The 24,913-nt window shown below is 36.1% G+C and overlaps 1 protein-coding gene across 7 annotated transcripts in view; it reads left to right on the forward strand.

Annotated features, from left to right (window-relative positions):
- GRM1 (glutamate metabotropic receptor 1) overlaps positions 1-24,913 on the forward strand; it is a 395,756-nt gene that overhangs the window by 276,814 nt on the left and 94,029 nt on the right. For all 7 annotated transcript variants that reach the window (XM_077896175.1, XM_077896203.1, XM_077896227.1 and 4 more), the window contains one exon: positions 15,262-15,497. In XM_077896175.1, coding sequence (XP_077752301.1) covers positions 15,262-15,497 — 236 coding nt within the window. The remainder of the gene's footprint in view (positions 1-15,261; positions 15,498-24,913) is intronic.

Genomic DNA, 24,913 nt, shown 5'->3' on the forward strand with positions numbered 1-24,913 from the left:
TCCTTAGGTTTTGAAAGTATATTAAAATATTGACTTTCAGTGACATTTCATTTGGATTCTAGAGGGCTTTAATAATCTTAGGCTGATTTTTATGATAATTTCTGTGTTTATAACTCTTGTACCATATAGGTTATATAAATTCAGACATCACACATGTACATTGTGACTTTTTCCCTATGTTTTGCCAACCCTTGTCCCTGGACTGACTTCAGGCCTTCTCAGTCTGGTGGCCAACATTTCTCAGTTCCATTCTATTGGATTTTGAAAAATGTCAAGACTCATAGCTTTATACTAGGGTGTTAATGTCAACCCCTCTGACCTCCATGGTTCATGAAACCATCTTTCACATCACCAGTTTGCTGTTAGAACCCATTTCCAATTCTTTAGGGTTTTCTCTACAGAAGCCAAACTCTTATGGCCTGCTGTTAAATTACGTCATGCTTATTGTTTGGCTTTGATTCTACTTTCCATTTCTAGCACCTGAGAAATGCTGTTTGTTCTTGTTCTTTGTATTTCCAGGTAATTGTGTAAGAGGAATATCTGTATGAACTTAGTTGACCCTTTTGTGAGAATTTTTAGCAATTTTTTTTTAAATCTACTTTCAGTGATAAAAGTCGGGAATAGTTTGAACAATTTGGATGAATTAACAAGTCATATATCTTTTGATATAAAGTTGGTAGGACATTTTTCCCCCTTCATATGATAGGATCTAGAAATTAGAGATTAGGATAATTTGCATTGAGTCTGATAAGAGAATTAGTGAATGAAGTTACTGAACCATTGGATTCACTTTGGAAAAGTCATGAATTGCTGTGCTTTGACCTTTTGTTCAAATAAGAAAAATAAATCAGTCTAAAAAAAACTGCAAGAGATCTTGACAGCATGGTTGTCATCTCAATATAAGAAAGAAAGCAGCACCAGAAACTTAGCCCTCTACATGTGTACTGCTAACTTTCCCACCACTGTGGACCTTATATGCTTATTTTTTACTCCCTCTTTCTCTCTTCCTTCCTCGGTTCTTTTCTTCCTTTCTTCTGCAAATAGTACTGAGGACACAAAATTTTATTATCTGTAGCACTGAAGAATTATTCTTGCTGTGAGATCTTTCATCTGGGAGTTTCATTTTAGTTATCCAATGACTCTGCAACTCAAGAAACTGCCCAGCCACATGTGATTGCTGAGAATAACTCAAGATCTTCATAATGCATTCCTCCTTTACTTTTGTTTTATAAACCTGTTACTCATTACTTCTTCATGTTACTTACCTTTTCTGCCTCCATGTATACTCATGTGCCTTTTTCTCATCTGATAGTAAATCAAATGAGGTTAGAGTATTTACTGTCTTCCATAAAGGAACACTTCTATTTTTTTTCTATTTCATGGAAACATGTATAGCTCTTGCTTCCAGTCTAATGTCCCTAAAGAGATTTCCCCTCCCCTTTCAACCTTGGGACTACTTTAGAACCAGAGACCACTAAAAAAGAAATAGTAATGGAAATTTTAGTGATGAGGGGAACCCGTTGGATGGCTCACTTTTTTTTTTTTTAAGATTTTATTTATTTATTCATGAGGGACACACACAGAGAGAGACAGAGAGAGAGAGAGAGAGAGAGGCAGAGACACAGGCAGAGGGAGAAGCAGGCTCCATGCAGGGAGCCCGAAGTTGGACTCAATCCCGGGTCTCCAGGATCAGGCCCTGGGCTGAAGGCGGCGCTAAACCGCTGAGCTACCTGGGCTGCCCTGGATGGCTCACTTTTAATTCCAGTGAAGTCAAAAGCTAAAGCCTCAAATTCAAACCTTGTAGAATTTAAGCTCCATTCTGACCTAGTCCTAGTAGGGTCTTATAGGTGATAGTTTATAGGATAAATATAAATATAAATATAAAAATCACACAATATGATTTTTGAGCCATACTGCATTCCCTTAGGGCATGATTTTACAATTTTTCTGAAGGGAACTTGGGATATCATTTTAATTTGAACATGGAAGTATTTCTAGATTCATAACTACATAGAAAACAGGGTATGCTAACTGAGGTTCAGGTAAGAGTTGACTTGCCTTGAGCTCCAATGAGCTCACAGATTTCTCCAGCTTTGCTCTCAGGGTCACTCATTAGTCTGGGTAACCAAAATAAGACTACCTTCTCATCCCCCAACAAGGACTTTTAGAAAACTAAAAACAGAAAATTTATACTATTTTAGACACTAGCAAATATATGGTAGACAGGATATAGTATAGTATAGTAAAGATTTTGAGCCTAGATTTCTGTGGTAAGTGAGCAATGTACAGCCACAGCTACTTATTCTGACCTCAGGGACTTTGCATTAGATTCCTAAAGTTCATTGCCTGATGTAAAATGTCTTGACAGCCATTATTTTATATATTTTGTCCAGTGTCTTTGTTTCCGACAGAAGGGTAAATTTGGTACTTGTTACTCCATCTAAGCTAGAAGTAAAAGTCCAATCTATGAATTTAAATGAGAATAGGGATATTTCTGGTCTTATTCATTAATGTATTTTCAGGTCTTAACAGTGCTTGGCACTAAGTAGGATATCACTAAATATTTATTAAATGAAAGAATGCAAAAGATTTGAATCAGCTAATGTTGGATCTACATTTGTTCTTCAGTAAGTCAAAATGTACTGTAAATGAATTACATGAATGTAAAATAAAAAATACTATACAGATATATGATACCTTTGTATTCATTTTCCTATATTATTAGAATCTTTTACTAAGTCCCATATACAATTTAACTTATCGTTAACAATAACTCAAAGCTGAGGGACCTAAAGCATACATTAGTGTACATATCTAATTCTAATGCAAAAGCTATAATTATTGTTTCCAAATTCAAATAACTGCAGGCATAAACTATAAATCTTCTTTTTAAAAATAATAGTATGTGTTAGGCTAAAACTGTTTTGGTCAGTTTCTGGGTGTTTTATATTTTTTAATTCTCCTTAGCATGTAAGTATCTGGGTTCTTGAGAAATAAAATGATCCAAATGTATAAACTATATAACCATAGCTTTCATAAACTGTTTATTAAAAAATAATATCTTTTCATTTCTACTATATATATTTTAGAACTAAACAACAATCATTTAAATCACCTTTAGCTAATCTAACAGAGTTTACAATCTAGGTCAGAGTTCACAACTAATCCTGAAAATCAGAGAAAGTGTCACAGCATGTGCTAGTTAGTGGTGTGCTGTAAATGTTTAACAACTGACTCTCTTAAAATATGAAACAAAGCAGAACAATAAACCCTTGATTTCTAGTGTTTGCTCATTTTTCTTACTCCCCAGCACCTCAAAATGTGGCCTTATTTGGAAATAGAATTATTCCCAGTGTAATTAATTAAGATGAAGTTATACTGAAGTAAGGCAGACCTTTAATCCAATATGACTGATGTCCTTTTAAGGGTAGAAGAGACACAGAGGCACAGACACTATGTGACCACAGAGGCAGAGATGGAGGCAATGCAGCTGCAAGCTAAGGAATGCTGTGGATGGATGGTTAGCATCAGAAGCTCAGAAGAGTCAAGGAAGGATCCACAAAAGTCTCAGGGGGAGCACTGTCCTGCTGGCACCATGATTTCAGACTTATAGCCTCTAAACCCATAAGAGAATAAATTTCAGTTAATTAATAAATTTCAGTGACTCTTTTTGTTTTGATACTTTGTTAAAAACTCTAATATACTTATGAAGTAAATACTCTCACTATGGCAAATTTCAACCTTCTGACGTGAAATTACTTTATACAAAACTGGGAAAAGATGCTAACAATAGATTCTTACCAGCTGATATGAGCCAATCCTGCCTATCACTGTTATGGTATTCTCTATGAATTCTTGAATACAAATACAAATCTATGGTTCATAGATTTTTATCCATTAATTCATCAGTTCATTTAACAAATATATAATAAGTACCTACTATGAGCCAACAACTGTTATAAATGCTGGGGGTTACATAAGGGAACAAAAAAGATAAAAAACCTCATTGCTTATGTGGAGCTTCCATATACTAGAGGGATAAAAAAAAATAAGTTTATATGGTATGTCAGGTAGCGATACGATTTATTTATTTATTTATTTATTTATTTATTTATTTATTTATTCTTAAAGATTTATTTATTTATTCATGAGAGACACAAAGAGAGAAACAAAGGCATAGCAGAGGGAGAAACAGCTCCCTGTGGGGAGCCTGATGTGGGACTTAATCCCAGAACCCCAGGATCATGACCTGAGCCAAAGGCAGACACTCAAGCACCGAGCCACCCAGGTGCCCTAGTGATAAGTTTCTTTTCTTCTTCTTTTTTTTTTTTATTTATGATAGTCACAGAGAGAGAGAGAGAGAGAGAGAGAGAGAGGCAGAGGGAGAAGCAGGCTCCATGCACCGGGAGCCCGATGCGGGATTCGATTCCGGGTCTCCAGGATCACGCCCTGGGCCAAAGGCAGGTGCCAAACCGCTGCGCCACCCAGGGATCCCCTAGTGATAAGTTTCAATGAGAAAAAAGAATAGAGGGCAGCCCTGGTGGTGCAGCGGTTTGGCGCCTCCCGCAGCCCGGGGCGTGATCCTGGAGACCCGGCATCGAGTCCCACGTCGGGCTCCCTGCATGGAGCCTGCTTCTGCCTCTGCCTCTGTCTCTGCCTCTCTCTCTGTGTTGCTCATGAATAAATAAATAAAATAAAATAAAAAACCTGATTATTTCTTAAAAAAAAAAAAGAATAGAGAGAAGGGACACAATTTTAAGTAGAGAAAGAGCTCTGAAAATGTTATATTTGGGCAGACATGAAGGAAATGAAAGAGTGAGCCATTAAAATACTCAAGTGAAGAGAATTCCAGAATTTCAGGCAGAGAGAATAGCCAGTGCAAAAATCCTATGGCCAAGACATCCTTGTTCATTGAGGAATTGTAGGGCAGCCAGTGTGGCTGGAGCAAGGCAAAGGTTGGAATAGTAGATATGAGAGAGAGAGTATGTAAGGTCTTTGGAGGTACTCATTGAAAGGCTTTGGGTGAGAAGGAAAGGCTTGTTGGATTTTAAGCAAAGAAATGCCAGGATCTGATTTATGGTTTAATCAAAATTATTCTGGCCCTTTATTGCACTCTTTTTTTTTTTTTTTTTTTTTAATGGGTCTCTTGCATTCCTTTAGTTGGCTCTTAACAATTATGGGAGAAACTGCAACCTCTCACTTGGTTGGCATAGCGACATGAAAAAATAAAGGTTCAGTAGCAACAAAACAACCAAGGATTTAAAACTAGCAAAGATTGGTAATTTAGATCTGTAAAATTTTTGAAGCCATCACAACCTTCCCAACAAAATGAAAAGTCTCTCCGTGGTGGACATGATCATCAAGATGGAGTTTTGAGGTGTCCCTTTTTGCACTGTTGAACTAGCATGTTACATTAACAACTTCTAACAATTTTACCTTAACATCTTCTAAACAGTGTTTCTCGAAGTCTCTATCTCCTCCTCCTCCTTCTTCTCCTCCATCTTGTTGTTGTTGTTGTTGTTCTTCTTCTTCAAGTCCAATCTAGTTAAGAATTGTACTTTGGTAAAATACAATTAAGATAAATTGCTAGGAAGTCAAATACAACATAAAGACATGCAGAATGCAAGTCCAAAGTTGTATTATTAGATTTAACAGACATAAAATCTTATTTCAGTAACTATAATAAAAATAAACAAAACAAAAGAGAATTATCAAAACAGTATTTATTGTCCATTGAGAGTGTGTGCCTAGTTGATTAGTAGAGAAAATTACTATTATACTCATAACTTTTAGATGTTCAGTAATTGTAAATAAAAAATTAAAAAAAAAAAAAAAATTTTAAGTGGGAGTGCCTGGGTGGCTCAGTTGATTGTCTAACTCTTGATCTCAGCTCAGGTCTTGATCTCAGGTCATTAGTTCAAGCCCCATGTTGAGGTCCATACTGGGTGTAGAGCCTACTTAAAAAAAAAGTCATAACTGAAGTAGAAGTTTGCTATGTTAAATAAATGCCTGTATATATACTTTGAACAGACACCATGCATATAAATATTTTAAATTTAATATGATAAATGAGTTTATTAAATTATCTAACCTGGTTTGGGTTAACAATCACACTTGCATAATATGTGAATATGTACTGCTCTTTATTTAATTTTCATAACATTCCTAGTAGAATAATCAGCCTCACAGAGGTCTGCTGATGGAAATGGAAGAAACATTTTATAGCAATTTCAGTGAGTTTGGGGTATTCATTTAAAATTTTTTATCCCAAGTGAAGGGAGTGATACTCTATTTTCAAAAGTCATCTTTAATCTGTAATCACTAGCTAGTTTCAATAATTTATCCCATAACTTTTTAGTTCAACTTAAATTATCCTTTGATGAAATAAAAAATTCTGGATCCACTAATTTCTTATATGAGGATTTTTTTAAATGAATGACCAATTTAATAAAATTCCATCTGCTGTGGACTGAATCCTGTCCCGTAAAAATTCACGTTAAAGCTCTAACCTCCAACGTGACTCTATTGGGAGATAGGGCCTTTAGAAAGATAATTAAGGTTAAATGTGGTCATGAGGGTAAGACCCTGATCCAATAGAACTAGTATCCTTATAAGAATAAATAAATAAATAAATAAATAATAATAAATAAAACCACCAGAGAGCTTGTTCTGCCTTTCTCACACAGTATACATATGCACTGAGGAAAGGCCATGTGAGGACAGAGTTTGCAAAGAAGGAAGAGAACTCTCACTAGAAACTGAATCAGAACCTTAGTTTTGGACCTCTGTTCTCTAGAACTATGAGAATATAAGTTTCTGTTGTTTAAGCCACTAGTCTGTAGTCTTTTATTCTGGCAGCCCAAGGAGACCAAGGCAATTCAATTCATAAAGTATTTGCTGACAACGCTTTGCAGATGATAATGCTGAGATCATTTTTTACTTGTTGACAATTATTTTTAAATTAAAATTGTGATACAGCAATCTATAAAAAAAACTTGTTCTTCAAAGTTTCTGACTTTTAATTTTGCTCTTTGATTTTAGCTCCTATTTTCAAAAAGGAAAAACAAAGAATTCCTGCTCATCAGGAAATACAAGATCATTAAATATAGCAAAGATATCAGTCAATAGAGCAAATCAGACTTTTCTATTGATTATGTTTAAATATTGAGACAAAACTGATTTCTTGTCCTGAGAAACACCAAGTTTGTTCTATAGTTCAGTCTTGACATAACTTTGCCGCTCAATACCAATAATAACTGTTTATGGCCAGGTTCCATATTATCACAATGGTCTGTGGGGGGAAAAAGCCCATAAAACAGAAGCCCTAATTTGTAACATTTACTGATTTTCTTGAAGTAGGTATCCCCATCATGAATAATTTCAGTCTAAGTGTTAAGTCACAGAACACAGCATTTGGAAAAAATAGTAATGATCCATTCTGATGGACCAGTGAAAGCCACCTTCAGCGCATTTGTTCTTACATAACTTGAAATTTGTACTATGTCATTAATTGTTGTTTACTTCAGCCGATTGAAGAAAAAAAAAAAATCAAGACTCTCTCCATGAAGAAAGCATTGCATTGAGTTACATTGTCTCATAAGCTACTGGGTAGCTGCTCCAAAATGTTTGCCTTTGGCAATTGCAGCATCAGAACCTTCCCTAATGCAAAACACGAACTGCCAACCACATTTTTTTACAAAGTAATTCTTCATAATTTTATCGTATCTAGAGCTAGTTGTGCTTCTCAGCATTGAAGCTAAAAGAGAATTTAAATAAGAGCAGAGCTTTCTTCCTTTAAATCTTCATTTTCAAATTGCACACATACTAAAAGAACTGCTACATAAGAATTTATCCGCACATTTGTCAAGTTACAATAAAAGAATGCTTTGCCAGCTTCATTTATTCAATGAATTGGTTTTCCATATCATTAGACAGTTTCAGAAATCATTGAGCTATGATGCATTGGAAAGTAAAACTTAAGCTATTTTCTTTACCAGAATCAGCAAACATTTCTAAGCAAATATCTTTGATGTAGTCATTCACTAATGTCTTAGCAACTGTATGTGTATTTTAGTTTTAGCAAGCCCAAATGCCACTTCCTAAAAACCCATGAAACACTAATATTTTATGTAAAATATTGAACATATACTTCTATTGGCTTTTTAAAAAAAGATTTATTTATTTACTTATTCATGAGAGAGAGAGAGAGAGAGAGGCAGAGACACAGGCAGAGGGAGAAGCAGGCTCCATACAGGGAGCCTGATGTGGGACTCGATCCCGGGTCTCCAGGATCAGGCCCTAGGCTGAAGGCGGTGCCAAACCGCTGAGCCACCCGGGCTGTCCCTCTATTGGCTTTTTAATTTAATACTTTTTATTTCAAAAAATTATTTGGTTTTAAATTGAATTTTTAAATGTTTTAATGTATACGTGATTAGTAAATTTTGATGATTTCACAAATTCATTAGGTAAAACAACTCCATAAATAATACATTATGGTTTTAGCACTTCACCATCAATTGGAAATAAAAATCCAAATCAGTATATGAGCTAACATATTTTCAGGTAAATTTCATCAGAACTTTTTTTGCCCTTGTTTCTATGGAATCATTTCCACTGTCCACATTCAAATACTACTGTTACCACATTCAGCAGATTGTATACCTTTTCTTGTAAAATAAATAAATAAATAAATATTCAGTGATGCTTGTGTGGCATATAATTGGAGTTAAAGCAAATAATAAGAATTTTATTTCTCTAATTTAGAAATTAATCTTACAAGATAGATTATAAAATAGGCTTGATTAAAATTCAAAATGATTATAAAAACAAATCTATAAAAATAAATGCATATATTATAAATAAATGCAATATATATACTGGATATTTGTATACTTTTGGGTTACAGTTGGCAAAGCAACCTTGAATTGTCACACTGTCACATGGTTCTAGTGCATATGGTATGCATACAGCTTGAGCTACAGGCAGTTCACCATATAAATTGTAAAATAAGGTGTTTACACCTTATGCAATGACCTGAGTCTACTTATCATGTTTTTAGATCTTGCAACAATGTCTAACTGCTATACATTTTTCTAAGTGCTTAGTCTCAGTCTTTGTCTTACTGTCTTAGACTGGCAACAGTTTTAAGAATGTGTACCAATCTTTGGACCACCTTGAGTGGTGCTTTCACAGAGAAATCTTTCCCCTATGTAGATATAGCTCAGACATAGCTTGGATCATGAATAGACTGGTGATAAAGAACTGTTAACATCTAGTAAGATTTCATCTTGTGCTAAGTATTTCACATGGATCATATAATTTAATTCTCACATGATCTAAGAGGTTGACACCATTTCCACTCCCAATAAATAGGTGGAGAAACAGAGGCTTAAAAAGTTTAAGTAACCAATTCCTAGTTCATATTGTCTCTCAGGATTAGTTGAAGGAGAGACAAAATGGGGCACTACCTTAGTAGTGGGATTTGAAGGAAGATAAAGACCCACTTTGTCCACAGTAATTCCCCTCATTGGCCCACTCTTCTTTCACACTGGCTGAAAATTGTTTTTGATACATGAAAAATTGGTTTGTATGGAGGTTTTAGGACATGGCTTCCACATTTGCATGGTTGTGTGCCATGTTTATCATCTTTGCCCTACATTTCTGCTAGGAGAGGAGGATAGTCACGAGTCTCCAGGTGACAAATGATTCAGGCTCAGAATGAGAGGGATGAGTTGGAGGAAAGGGGTGAGGAAAAGATGGAAAATAAGAATTATTGATCTGACCTGGATCTTTTACATGAATTTTCAACTTCTTGAGAGTTCCCTTCATTCTTGCTGTTTTACCTTTTGACACTATCCCCTTCCCTCTTCCACCTCAGTCACTTTTCTACCGAAATATACTATCCCCTTCCCTCTTCCACCTCAGTCACTTTTCTACCGAAATACCGTAAGGCTGGAAGTAAGGCTTCTGTTTGAGTTCTAACAGTACAGGACAACCAAAGGTGAAGGTACTCCTTCATCTTCTCTTCTGTTTTTCAGTGAGCTGAAGGACCTCTAAGTGCCTATACTACACAATTAAATAAAAAATATCTACATTTTGTGTCAGTTTTACATTTGTTGTGGGTTCATAGCAGCTAATTTAAAAATTAAATATAAGCTAATTGTGATGACTACCCCAAATCCTGGTCCATCAACACCTCCACTGTGCCTTCATATTACAATGTAATTAGCCTGTGCTTATTTGTGTATTGTGTGTGCTCCTGTCTATGTTTGTGTTTCCAGAGTTTTTGAGAATTCTAGAGGCAAAGAACCTTCACAAGTACCTACACTCTAAGTACTTTCTAGAATGATCTTTTTAAAAACAAACAATTATGTCATACCCCTGTTTAAAATCTGGGTGGTTTCTTACCGCCATAAAAATGAAATCCAAAACCTTTAACAAGGATGTTCAGGTTGTTCTAGATCTCACTGGCTTGACCTATCATTCTTTACCTGGCACACTCTAAGCAAACTGAACACCTTGCTGTTTGATGCTTTGTACTCTCTTGAGCTGGTCCTTCTTCCACTTTCCTCTTTACTGTGTAACTTCAACTCATCCTTTAAGCCTCATCTTAAAGGTTACTTCTTTCTGGGCAAAACCTCCCTTGCCAGAACTCTGCACCTTCTCTGTGTTTCTATAGCCCACCTTCCTTTCCTATCAGCTGGTACAACTCCCTGTGGCTATTGTGTATTCAGTGGCTGGCCCTCTCCACCAGTGTGATTGCCTGAAGAGCAGGGGCCTTGCCTGTACTGCTTAGCAATGCATGTGCAGCAGTAAGCAAAATGCCTCACTCGTACAGGATTCTTAGTGAATCAATGTTGAATGAATAAAGCCAGTCTGAATTCTTATTGAAAAAAAGTTAACATTGCCACCATAAAATTTCCCACAATTGACATCACTTGATTTAAATTGCATCATGTTTCTTCAACCTTGATAAGTGTTGTTAGCATTGTCCTTACAGAATTCTGTGCTTGTTTACAAATGTTTTTGAAAATATTTTTTATCATCCTTTTCTCATTTTCTTGGTTATATGGTAATCTCTGGAATATTTTTAAAGAATGACAGCTTTATTATCAGGTACACACAGTTACTTATGGTCAACACAAATCAGATTGCTTTACTCCCTAGTTTGTAACTATTTTAATTGAATATAAATATGTTTTTCTAAAATGTCTTTAAATAATTTTTAAATGAATACTGTTGCATTTGTTTTTCACTATCAATCTGCTTATTATATGATTTTAATTTATATAATACAGAAGTGGACTCAGCTCCTGTTCAGCTATAATTGGTAGAATTAGAAACAATATTTTCCTATTGTTTCCATCAGAATTTATTCAGTGGAAGAAATCTTATTATTATTCAGATTGGGATTGTGGAATTTCACAGGCACTAGAACAATGATTTTTGGGAAGAGAACAGCCTTGTGAAAGAACTGCTGTATAAAAATGTTGAGGGGGACAAGGAACAAGGATTCTTGTACGTTGTGAGGAATATTTAAAGACATGTAGCTGTCTGTTAAATGTTTGTCTTGTTTATCCACATTCTGAAGTTTTATTTTCAGACCCCAGATAGGAAAAGGAACTTATCATTAGGGAGCAGTTGGGGCAGCAGAAGCTGCTGGAGGCTGTGAATATGCCTCATAGAGTTCAGCGCCCAGCATAGCAGGATTCACTGTAGACACCTGGGGTGAGTAGGAACCTGCAGGTCATCTCTGGTGGCATAGTCCACACTATCACCACCACTATCAACAACAATAACAAAAGTTAATACCTAAACCAGGTATCAGGAGAACTGGTGCCTCCCTGTTTTCAAGTGTGCTTCACAGAGAATTCACCAAAACAATATCTTTATTAAAAAAAAAAATCCAACACAACTGAACAGTAAAAATCCTTTAAAATTATCTGTAAATACATTTGGCAAGTGGTCTGTAGACAGAATGATTAAATATATAAAAACCAAGGATTGTTTTATGGATGTCTTTCAGCAACTTTTTCTTAGCATTCCCAAACACCTTACCTGTGATAGATTTGAGATCTCATACAAAAGTCAGGCAATTAACACTTCAAAAGTATTCACCAACCAATCCTAGTTGAATATTTTCTCCTGTCACATCCTGGTTCTCCTTGATTTCATGACTTCTTGGATTTAACACTCTCTAATTTCTGGAATGAAATCATCTATGGTGAGGGGTAAGGGCTTTAACCAATGGCAAAGGAGATGTAAGGCTGTGCTCCACTAAACCATATGACTTCAAATGGTCTATATTCAAGTTTACTCCCATGAAGTGCTCCTCTGTGCTGTAGGGCAAAAGGACAGTAGGTCGCACTTACTCTGCTTCTAGTGCTGATACATGATACTTGCTTCTATAATCTGGGAATGTTTTAAAAAAAAAGAAATACAAATAAACAGTATAGAAGGCTCATTGCATACACTTAAAAATTTGTGGGTTTCTTATTCAGACTATATATTCACACACAGAAAAGTTTCGTATAATATTAAATCTTGGGAGAGAAACACACTTCAAGTTTAATTTTACGTCAAAAAGGAATTTTTTTTCTTCAAATTATAAGTCATTTTGATTTTAAATGTATAGTCATAAGCAGAATTTCTTGAAAGCCTAACTGGTTTTATTTTTATCCTTGACCGTATAGTTCAGGTCTTCAAATTGCTATAAATGTAGTTATGATATAATGTGAAAAAATCTAAATAGTTAAACTAGTTCAAGCTTTTCTAAGTAGACTGAGCATGTAGGAGATAAATGAGGTTGTCTTCTTTTTATAAATCAGTTTGACTGGCCATCATATCCAGTGATAGTAGAGTGGGACTTGTTAGAGTCAGGTCATTAACCACCAGGGGGCAGATCTCCGTGGCCTTATTATGTAATCGGTTTACAACACTGAGGACTTCCTGCAGTCCTTTGGCTAACAGTTACTAAACTGAGATTTATCCCCACACTTCTGTCTCCTGCTATATTTCCTTCTATGCTCCCACTATACTGACTCTCCAAATTCTTTGAATGGCCCATACTCTTTCCTGTATATTAGATAACCTAACAGAAATCTTTTATATCAGTCCCTCCCCATCTCTTCAACTGACTAATGCCCACACGTGCTTTAGGTCTCAGAGCAGACATAACTTTCTTAGGATAGTCATGCTTAATTACTTTCTCCCTACCCACACTTATATACATACATACACACCTAAATTAAGATCCCAAGCCCCTCCTCCCCATAGTACTGGTCACTTTTCCTTCTTTACTTTTACACTGTTTGTAATTCTTGTTTAGTCTCTATTTTCCCCACAAGTCTTTAACACTAAGGGCAGAGGATAGTGTGTCTCATTCTCAATTGAATCGTGAGCATAACAGAACATCTATGTAAGTGAAAAGGAGGAAGGAAGGAAGGAAGGAAGGAAGGAAGGAAGGAAGGAAGGAAGGAAGGACGAAGGAAGGAAATGGGGGGGGTAGGAAAGATCTGTGCAAGATTGTAAAATCTCTATTCCAATGGATTAGGAAGGTATAGACATTCTCTGATCTGGCTAGTTAGACCACACAATGCCATAAGGTCCCTTTAGTTCTGGATTATGTTAAGTTAGCTGTACCTTCTACAACCTTTGGTCTATTGAAAAGACAGCTCTTGTGTGGTTCACTGGGAAGATTCTGGAACAGAACTGGATCAGTTAACTCAACTAAGCAGAGGACATATTTACCCCAACTGATCTCAGGAAACAAGGAGTTAACTGTGGTCAGTCATATATATTTGGCCCAGGTCCCTGCTCTGTGAGAAGCAAGTGATAAAACACTTTCTCTGGCAGAGTTATGTTCCAGAAACTACAGGGTATGACTCTGTGGGTATAAATAAATCTACCTCTTGACCAAAACAATCTTAATACTCTCTTCAGTTTGACTCAACTTTAGGCAAGTATCTTCCTGACTATGGGCCCCTTGACTTCCCTCTTCTTAGAGCTTTTAATTCAAAAAATGTTATAAATTCTTTCTTTTTCCTTTGGAGGTCTACAATTTCACTTAGCCTTTTGCCAGTTTTACAGCAGATAAATTCCTTTTTCAGGGACCTGGACGCCATCCCTTTGAAATGTAGTCATCAAGAGTGATAGCAAATCCCTGTCTCCCAGTTTCTGTGGGAAGGTAGGAACCTAACTTAGATAAATGACAATTATTAAACATACAGGTCTAACCACACTGACCAAGCTCCCCTCAGTGTCCTCTAGCACTTGCTCACTAGCTCACATCAGCACTTAAATCTCCCCAACTTTTGTTTCAGCAGAGTGGAGTTCAGTGCCTTTGGCCTATTGGAATAATCTTGAATAAAGTCTTTTTTGCCTGTTTAACTTTATCCACTGCAGTTTTTCTTTGGCATCTGCTTGGGAAGAGATCACAGACACTCACAAGAGGTTTGGCTCTGCTCAGATGTATACTTGAATTAAATTGGAACTACATCACTCATGAGCAATATGTATGTTCTAGAAGGTGACCAAATTAAAAACTCACTGAATAAAACACCAGTTAACTTCCTTTTAGTGAGCAGGATTATTTTTATTTTGGGTAGTGGGATTGTTTTCTTTTAATGCTGTTATTTTGAAATAACACTGAGGGGGAAGCATCTGATGGCTTCTAGGCAATGCAATTTTGAACAATGTCCAGGAGCAAAATCTGTGGTTGTCATGCTTCTGAGGTAAATCAATTTCTACTCCTTAAATGTAGCTCATATAATGATCTTGGTTGCAACCTTGAAATCTTGCTGAGCTCTTATTGTGAAGCCCTGAGTGCATGGGTTTTATTTTATTCTGATTTGGACAGTAGCTGATGGGATTTGTGGCCTAAAGAACACAGAGTTTGGGAGCCAGACTGCCTGGATCCATATCCTGGATCCACTGGGACTTCAGTTAGTTGGTGAACATCTGACTGAGTAAAAGTAAATAGTACAGAATCTGATGCCTCGTAAATGCTCAATAAATATTAGTTCTTGTCATTGCTACTAACATGATCTTCATCATCACTTTCACTATTGTGAAAAACAGACAGGACTTTATGATTTCAGAATTTACTATTCTCCACCAAAAAAAGTCATTGATAAACCAGCAGTTCTGATTTAAAATAGACTTTCAGCCTTGCTGAATGCTTCATTTATGCATAATGCTGAGATGTATTTGTGAGACCTTTGTCTTTCTCTCTCCCCACCCCAATCCCTGAACTTTTTTTAGTGATGGATGGGCAGACAGAGATGAAGTCATTGAAGGTTATGAGGTGGAAGCCAACGGGGGAATCACAATAAAGCTGCAATCTCCGGAGGTCCGGTCATTTGATGATTATTTCCTGAAGCTGAGGCTGGACACTAATACGAGGAATCCCTGGTTTCCTGAGTTCTGGCAACATCGGTTCCAGTGCCGCCTACCAGGACATCTTCTGGAAAATCCCAACTTTAAAAGAATCTGCACAGGTAATTCACATTCACAAAATAACAACTCAGAAGTTACAACCCCATTGCAACTTGTTGAATTAGAGTGGAAGGTGTCAAGGCTGGAGTTCCAAAGACTAAGTTACCATCTTAATTTATAAGATAGCTAGAATAAGGAGAGTGTACATATTACCCCAAGGATTCATGTTTCTATATTCTGGAAAAACTGCTTTGGTCTCTGATGGAGCAAGTTGTGAGAAGAAATAATGTAGGTCAAAGAAAAGCAAACTGAGAATTCAGGTATCTAGTATTCAGGCCAGAGGGAAGAGATTTTATTGCAAGCCTGCTTAGGAAATGTTAGCCACAGACATAAGGAAGCAGCATTGGTTTGATACTTTTTTCTTCTTTATAACTCATGTCAATATATGTCAGGAGAAGATGAGATAATATTATCCAGGGCCACACCACTAACATGGGGGTATGTAGACATACGTGGCTAGAAACTCTGCACTCTCATCTGTAAATAGGAGTGACATTTCCTGGTAGGACAGATAATTCCCATGCGCTGCTCACTGAAGGCATGACAGGAAAGTACAGCACATTGTTCCAGGTCTTTCAGGGTTTGGTGAACTCCATTGGATGTCCTTTTCTGCCTTCCCAGGAACTACCGTACTTCTTAACAGACTTCTTAAATAGTAAGTTTTATTATTATCAGTACTGCATAGAGACATTGCTGTTCACTGTCCTTTTTTAGTATTGCTTAATGTGACAAAATAGAGCACATTTGGTCTACTACAGTGTCATTCCAAGCCAGTTGTCTATACTGGGTTGATAACACAGCATGATGGACAGGCATTAAAGATGGTGTCACCATTGACTGAACTGGGAAAGACTCCAGGAAAAGCAGAAAGGATCAGGAGCTAGATTTCAGATGGGTTAATTTTGAGATGTCTATTAATTAGTGATGCAGCTATAAATGTCACTTGGTCATTGTGTTTTATGAATAAAATTCAAAATACTACTTATTAAATAAGATGCCTTTTTGCAAGGATTTCCAAGAAAATATCTTGTGACCTAAGCTTTCAAAACAAATTTAGAATCCTGTAGCCATGTCGGTTTTGAAAATCATTTTGGGTTTCCAGTTGTCACAGTGCATGCCAATGTCAAGGTTAAAATCTGAACTTGGTTAACATTCATAGTAGAAAAAAAAAAAGCACATTCATGAATTGTTCTTATATTATGCTTGATTCTCAGAGCTATTTTTAAGAGCTTCTTATGTGATTACAACCTTTAATAAACATGTTTATGTTTGCATTTCATTCTGGAGTCAAGATTAGCAAATATTTTCCTTTGTTCTTAGTTCTAAGGAATACCAAAGGCTTATTTAACTTTTCTATTTGGAACTACTTCATGAACTTTATTAATCTTTTCTGCTTCAGGAATCCTAGAATTTTATCTTTTCTGCTGCAGGAATCCTAGAATTTTCTCTTTATCTTCAGCAATGTTTATGTTATTTATGTGTGTATACATTCATGTAAATTTACCTTTCTCTTCAGTTTTAATGTCTGCATTTCTATGAAATTGGCTTCAGTGTTATTGAAGAATGACTAAACCTTCATTTATGTATCATTCTTAACTAGTAGAGATCCTTGAATAGCAAATAAATTTCACAGTCTTCTAATGAATATGCAGACACATTTATGAAAATTAATGTGAGGAAGTTGAACGAACCCTTCCATACTATTGATAGCTGCTCTTTCCATCACCACTTTTACCCATTGTAATTGGATCATTTTGGTGTTTTGGAAAGTTTTGATACTGCGGTTAGTTTCCACAGAAGCCTTTATTGGGCTTAATCTCAGATGTCAGTATTTAAATAGAGAGTTTACATACACTAGATTGTCAGTTTAAATATTAAGAGTTCTGAGCCTAGGCTGAATAATTTGAGAATCATGTGGATAATTAAAAAGTACTTCATATAAAGTCTACATCACTGCTTAATTAGTTGGGTATATCAAGGGATTGGAGATGGTACTGACTGAAACATCAAAGCCTAACTTTTTTAAAAGAGATTTATTTATTTATTTGAAAAAGAGAAAGAGCATGAGCAAGAGGGAGGGGCAAAGGGAGGAGGAGTCTCTCCTCTGATCAGGGAGCCTCAGGCAGCAGGGCTCACTTCATCCCAGGACCTTGAGACCATGACTTGAGCTGATGGCAGATGCTTAAAAAGACTGTGCCACCCAGGCACCCTTCTCTCTTTAGATCTGTTAATATTTCTTTATATATTTAGGTGCTCCTATGTTGGATACATGATATATATAACATAAAATATATTTTATAAAATATATATAATAAATATATATAATATATTTATAAAATATATTTTTATATTGTATATTATATAAATAATATGATATATAATATAAACTATATTTTATATAAATAATTTATTATATATTTACATATTTTTTATATTTTTTATTTATTTAAGAGAGAACAAGTGAATATGGGGTGTGCGAAGAGGGAGGAAGAGAGTATCTCCAGTAGACTCTGCACTGAATATACAGCCTTATGTAGGGCTCAATCCCATGACCCCCAAGATCATGACCTGAGCTGAAGCCGAGAGCTGAATGCTCAAGTGACTGAGCCATCCAGGTCTCTCATATTTTCTTTACCCATTTATCCACTGAGAGACACTTAGGTTGCTCCCATGTCCTGGCTATTTTAAGTAGCTGCGATGAACATTAGAATGCATATATTTTTTCAAGTTAGTGTTTTTGTTTCCTCAGGATAAATACCCAGAAGTGGAATTGTTGTATCATATAAAAGTTGTATTATTAATTTCTTGGAAAAAACCTCCATACTATTTTCCAGAGTACAATGCCCCAATTTCTATTCCCACCAACAGTGTACAAGGGTCCCCTTTTTTTCCACATCCTCAGCAGCACTTGTATCTTGTTTTTTGAGGATAGACATTTGAACAGACATATCTCATTGCAGTTTTGATTTGTATTTCCCTGATGAGTGATATTGAACATCTTTTCATGTACTTTGTTAGCCATCTATATGTTTTTTTTGGAAAATGTCTATTCAGATCCCCTGCCCATTTTTTTTCACCATTTTTTTTCTTTTGTTATTGAGTTCTGTGAGTTCTTTATATATCTTGGGTATTAACCTCTTATCAGCTAAAACTTGTAAATATTTTCTCTTATTCAGTATATTGACTTTTCATTTTGTTGATAGTTTCCTTTGCTGTGCAAAAGCTTTTTAATTTAATGTAGTCCCTCTTATTTATTTTTGCTTTTGATTTCAAAAACCAAAAAAACATTGCCAAGACTTTCTTTTAGGAATTTTATAGTTTCAGGTCTTATGTTCAAGTCTTTAATCCATTTCGAGTTTTTTTTTTAATGTATAGTGTAAATAAGTGGTCTAATTTTTTTCTTTTGTGTGTGGCTCTTCAACTTTCCCATACCATTTCTTGAAGGGAATATCTTCCAATGAAACTTAATAATGAGGCAAATATATTATGAAAATTAGTAACAATCTAAAAATTGTGAATGGTGGTCTCCAAGCTGGAGCAATAGTACCTGTGTATGGGGAAAGGATATCCTTCCTCAGCTAGATATATAAGCCTGAATAAGCCTTCTAGAATATGAGAGAGAACCTGGAGCAGAAATAGGATGACCTCTTAGTTGTGGTAATATTGGATAAATCAGTCTTGGGCCAATATACTAGCTGACACTTGACACATGAGTGAGCTTAGCTGAGTTGAGTCATGTCCAACCCAAAGCAGCAAAACTTCCTACCTAGTTGGCTCCCAGATTCATGAACTAAATAAATACTTGTTGTTTTAAGCCACTAAACTTTGGGGTGAGAGAGAGAGAGAGGCAGAGACACAGGCAGAGGGAGAAGCAGGCTCCATGCACCGGGAGCCCGATGTGGGACTCCATCCCGGGTCTCCAGGATTGTGCCCTGGGCCAAAGGCAGGTGCCAAACCACTGCGCCACCCAGGGATCCCCTGATTAAAATCTTAATAAAGAGTTCACCTTGATGTAAAGTGCTAGTATATGTTTAGATATTCCCAAATGGTTACATATGGGTTACTCTATATCATATATGTTGTAATGCTTCTCACCAGTAAAACAGTTTTGCATTTCATTTCTTATGCGTGTTTGCTCCTGGGAAAACTCACATAAAGTCAAGTCATAATTTCGGCAACCATAAGAACCATACATACAAAAGAAGTTACAGTCTTTTCATGATGGTAGATTAAACATACTTGGGGGCAGCCCGGGTGGCTCAGCGGTTTAGCGCTGCCTTCAGCCCAGGGCCTGATCCTGGAGACCTGGGATCGAGTCCCACATTGGGCTCCCTGCATGGAGCCTGCTTCTCCCTCTGCCTGTCTCTCTCTCTCTCTCTCTCTCTCTGTCTATGAATAAATAAATAAAATCTTTTAAAAAAAATAAAATAAAATAAACATACTTGGGGTATAGCCAAGTTAGTCTTTTTCCTGTATTTTTATATTTTTATTGAGGTATAATTGACATATGGAAAACTGCATGTATTTAAAATGAACAATTTGATAAATTTTGACATGTGTGTATGCCCAGGAAGTCATCACCACAGTCAAGATAAAGACTATATCACTCCCCAAATTCCTTTGTGTCTTACTGAAAACTCTCCCCTCTCACCATTCCCCAAACCTCTTCTCTCTCCTATTCACATACAATTTTCTGTCACAATAGTTTATTTGCAGTTTCTACTCCTGTTTTTCTAAAGGATTTTCTTCATTTATTTGAGAGACAGACAGAGAAAGAGAGAGAGGAGAAAGAGGGACAAGCAAACTCTGTGCTGAGCCCAGAGCCTGACTTGGGGCTTGATCCCACAACCCTGAGATCATGACCTGAGTTGAGATCAAGAATCCTGGCTTAACCAATTGAGCCACCCAGGCACCCCCTACTCTTTAGTATGAATAAAATTGTATATTGTGCACTCTTTTCTGTCTCCATTCTTTCATTCAGCTCAGTTATGTTGAGATTCATCATTGTATTGCATGTATCAACAGTTCATTTTTTAAAATTGCTGAGTGGTATCCCATTATCTAGGCATAACACAATTTGTTTATCCATTTACCTGGTAATGGGCATTTGGGTTGTTCCCAATATTGGGTTATTACAAACCAAGCTAAGAACATCCATGTACAATCTTTGTACAGACATATGCTTTCTTTCATTTTAGGGCAAGTCTTAGCTGTGGAATGCCTGGATCTTGTGGGAGGTGTATGCTTAACTTCTTTATTTATTTTTTGGTCCTCTTCATTATGGAGATATATAATTGGGAAAACTGCATCATAAAGGAATCAAACACAAAAGATAAATGGTTTGTTAGAATTTACTAATCAGTATGACTTTCGAACTTCTTCATAAATATTTCTGCTATATGAAGGTAATAGTTAAAGTGAACCAAGTTTTGGGTCATAATAGCTACTAAACATGATTCTTTTTTAGATGCTGTGAAATGTAGGTTACCATGTCTCTGGAAAACTTCCTCAGTGTGTTCTCTGGAGATGAATTCTCTGGTGCCTGCTTTTTGTTCTGTTTTGTTTTTTTACTAACCTCATACCCTAAGTTATAGTATATATTTGTGCTCTGATGAGTAGGGGGGCATGGCCCTATGTGATCAGCCTACCAGTTACATTTATAATCTAGGTCCTGTCTCTAGGCCTCTGTAGTACACTTGGGTATGATACTTCATATCCAGGAGCTGCTTTTCAAACCTCACACCAAAGATTTGTGTGAAATAGTGTTAACATTGCTATCATAATCACCTGTGCCTATGTCAATGTCCTGTCATAATTCTATATGGCCACTCTATTTATTTACTAGTTGACCTTTCTCTGGAGGTCGTGACCACAAATCCTTATAGAAGTTTGATGGGCATTCATGGGTACTACATGAGACTAGTATTAAAATTTGCTAGAAATATCAATAAATTGAATACATAGGGATTTACCTCAAACAGTTCTGGTCTAATACTGTAATCAACTGAATACTATTATTTAATCCATGTGGCTAAGTTAATAGCCCAGACCCTAAGATGATATGAAGAAGAATCTTGTCCCTTAGATTAGTGATTCTCAATTCTGGCTTGTTAAAGTCATCATGAAAGCCGTTAAAAAGGCATTCCAATTTATATTAACAGAAGTGACTTAATAAGACAAAGCAAGTTTTGTTTGGAAAAAAGAAAAAGGTATTTCATGGTACCAAGTTGGGTCTCACACCATACCAATTAAATCAGAATCTCTGAAATAAAGCCAAGCACTTACGTTAAGGATAGAAAGAAATTCATACTTAAAATTTACAAGCCTTTTAGCTCTTTTTTTTTTTAATTTTTAAAATTTGTAATCATCTATCACTGTTCAAGTTGAGAGCTTGCCAAGGTTTTGGCTGTGACTGTGGCAGCTGCAATAGCTAATGAGAATTTAGTAATTTCTAATGTTGAATCAGTCTCTTCCATTTGTTTTATTTATTGGTGGGCTGTTTAAAGCATTAGCATTCCAAAATCAACAAATCATGGCTATATACTATGTTTCTCTGTGTCCAGATTGGGCAATTACTATATTAATTTTCTATTGCTGCCGTAACAAATTACCATAAAGTCAGTGCCTTAAAACAACCTAAATTTATTATTGTACAGTTCCATAGGCTGGAACTCAAACAAGGGTCTCATTGGGTGAAAATCATCAGATGTCAGCAGAAATGCATTAACTTTAGGAAGATTCTAAGGAAGAGTCTATGTCTTGCTTTCTTTCTAACTTCTAGAGACCACCCACATTCTTTGGTTAATGGCTCCCTCCCTCCTTATTCAAAGCCAGCAACAACGTTGCATCTCTCGGACCCTATGTCTATAGTCACATATCTCTCTGACCAAAGCTAGGGAAGATTCTCTATTTTTTAAGGACTCTGATTAAATTAGTCCCATCCAGATAACCAAAGATAATCTTCCCATCTCAATGGAAATTGAATCACATCTGCAAAGTCATATATCCTAACTTTTTGCCACATATCCTAATTTATCCACAGTTTCCAGGCTTTAAGATGTGGGCATCTATATGGACTAACAGGTCCACCACAGTAAATGTTTAGACAGAGTGAGGGATTAGCTTCTCTAAGTCCTTTCTGATAGTAATTTCTGTAGCTCTTTTGTAGCAGAACTACATCTATTAACAGCTGCGATGAGAAAAGGATATAGCTCTTTAGGAACATATTTAAACACTCAATTTCACTGTGTTTCTATGAAACACAATCTAGACCATTGAGTACATATGCCTCTGGTTGACCAGAATGATATCTGTATGCAGGAAGACCTTCCATTTCCCTAATACTTGTTTTTTAGTTTTCCATTGCTGGGATTGTTCTTCTACACCCCAAACACTATGCTTTTACCACAGAGAAACAAAGAACTAATTTCTTGGACACTTCAACTTTCTGTAAAGCCACATAAAATACATAGTCTGTATGTATTCTTACAGATATTTTTTTGTCCAGCTCTTAATTTACCCAATATAAATGATTTTCATCTTTCTCCCACATATATGCATCAAGATGTCAAACATTCTCCAGGACTCTTGCTGTATCTTAGACCTAGAGCCTAACTAGAGTCTTAGTCTCTTCTCTCTTAGCAGTTGTCTTGATTTAAAAGATTTATGGGTGCCAGCTTAATTACTTCAGAGACTTTATCACAAAAATAAGAATTTTGATTTGGTCATTGCCATGAAACTGAGTTTTCATTTGTTCTTTGTAGCATAAACATCTTCTCAGTTATTTTTTAAGAGTTGGAAATGAGAGTTAATTTCATTTTTATCTCTGCATATTTAATATGCCTACCTCCTTGCCTCAGCATGCAAGTTCATCTGGTAAAATACCTGCATTCCAAGTTATTATAGGTAACAATGTTACTGAATGTTTTGCCACTGAATAATAATGGATTTATGTCCTTTTAGACCGTGGTCACAGTTCCTCACCATCTGCTTCCTGTTTTTATAAGCCTCATACTTAATGATTCATTGTCATTTTTTAGTGTATTTTATTTTTAAGTATGCTCAATGCCCAGCATGGAGCCCAACACAGGACTTGAACTCAAGACTCTGAGATCAAGACCTCAGCTGACACCAAGAGTCGGATGCTTAGCTAACTGAGCCACCCAGGTGCTCCTCATGGTTGTTTTATTGTTGTTACAGCATTCTCCTACTTTTAGGTATCAATTTTCCCTTTTCGTTTAGTTAGGAGAGGTGAGAATACATTGTTATAACAGATGACCCCTAACTTAATGTCTTTTGAGAAGAAAAAAATATTCCTTGTTCATGCCACATGTTCATTATGTAGTAGTTAAGAGACTACTCTATGTCTTCTTCACCATAGGACCTAGTCTGATAGACCAGCTTCTATCTGGCACATTGATAATTGTTGTAAGGAAACAGAACATGACCAATGTGATCTGGAGGCAAAGCTTCTGCTAAAAACTATATATGTCACTCAGTAACATTTCATTGATCAAAGCCAGTCCTATGGCTCAGCCAAATATCAATGGAGAGAAGATACATAATCCATCCTAAGGTATCTAATGTTTATGGGTAGTAATACAATCTATGAAAGTATGAAATCAGAATTCACACTGGGGCTATTTATTCAAGGTACATGTGCATATATGTTTTGAGTTTTTGGTTTTGAACTCACTTAAACCTTTAATTGGCAAAATTACCTTGTCAAATGCATGGAAAATTTTTCCAAAGATAAAAAGAAATTCCCTTCTTTACCGGGGCTAAATGAATTGTAGGAAATTTTTATTAAGACAGTAAATGAAAGATTCAGAACTCCAAGGCTGAGAGACATCAGCCAAAAGGGCTTATCAACAAAAATGCCTTTCTTTTATGGTAAGATTAAATAATAATTAGGTACTACAGTACTGAGTTTTCATGCTTCTGCTAGTAAAGACTTCTTTATTTAGAGGCTTTGGAAATGGAACTTATTCCCATTTTAGGAAAGACAAAAACAAAGGGATTTATTTCTCATTGGACATAGCAAACCACTCTCTACTTAAGGTTTCCACCTTTCATGTTTAACCTACAATAATTGACACTCAAGAGCAGTTTTAGAATTTCCTTTCTCGTGTGGGACATGATAGGTCAACATTACTGCTTCAGAACACATATAGTTCTTGCAAGAAAACCCAGTGTGCAGAAATTCCTATGGCATAGTACAAAGGTCTCTGAAGATTTTAGGCTTATTATTTCCCCCTTTTTAAGAAATTAATTTACATCATCTCCTAGGAATAAAATGTCCTCAGCCATGCTTAACTATGTTCTCTTAGTGACACTTTCACCAGTCTATATGTTCAGAAAGTAAGAAGACCTTGTCATGTAGCAAATGGCTAAGAACCCCTCATTCTCTACTCCACCC

The sequence above is a fragment of the Canis aureus genome, chromosome 1, assembly GCF_053574225.1.
Source record: "Canis aureus isolate CA01 chromosome 1, VMU_Caureus_v.1.0, whole genome shotgun sequence".
NCBI lineage: Eukaryota > Metazoa > Chordata > Mammalia > Carnivora > Canidae > Canis > Canis aureus.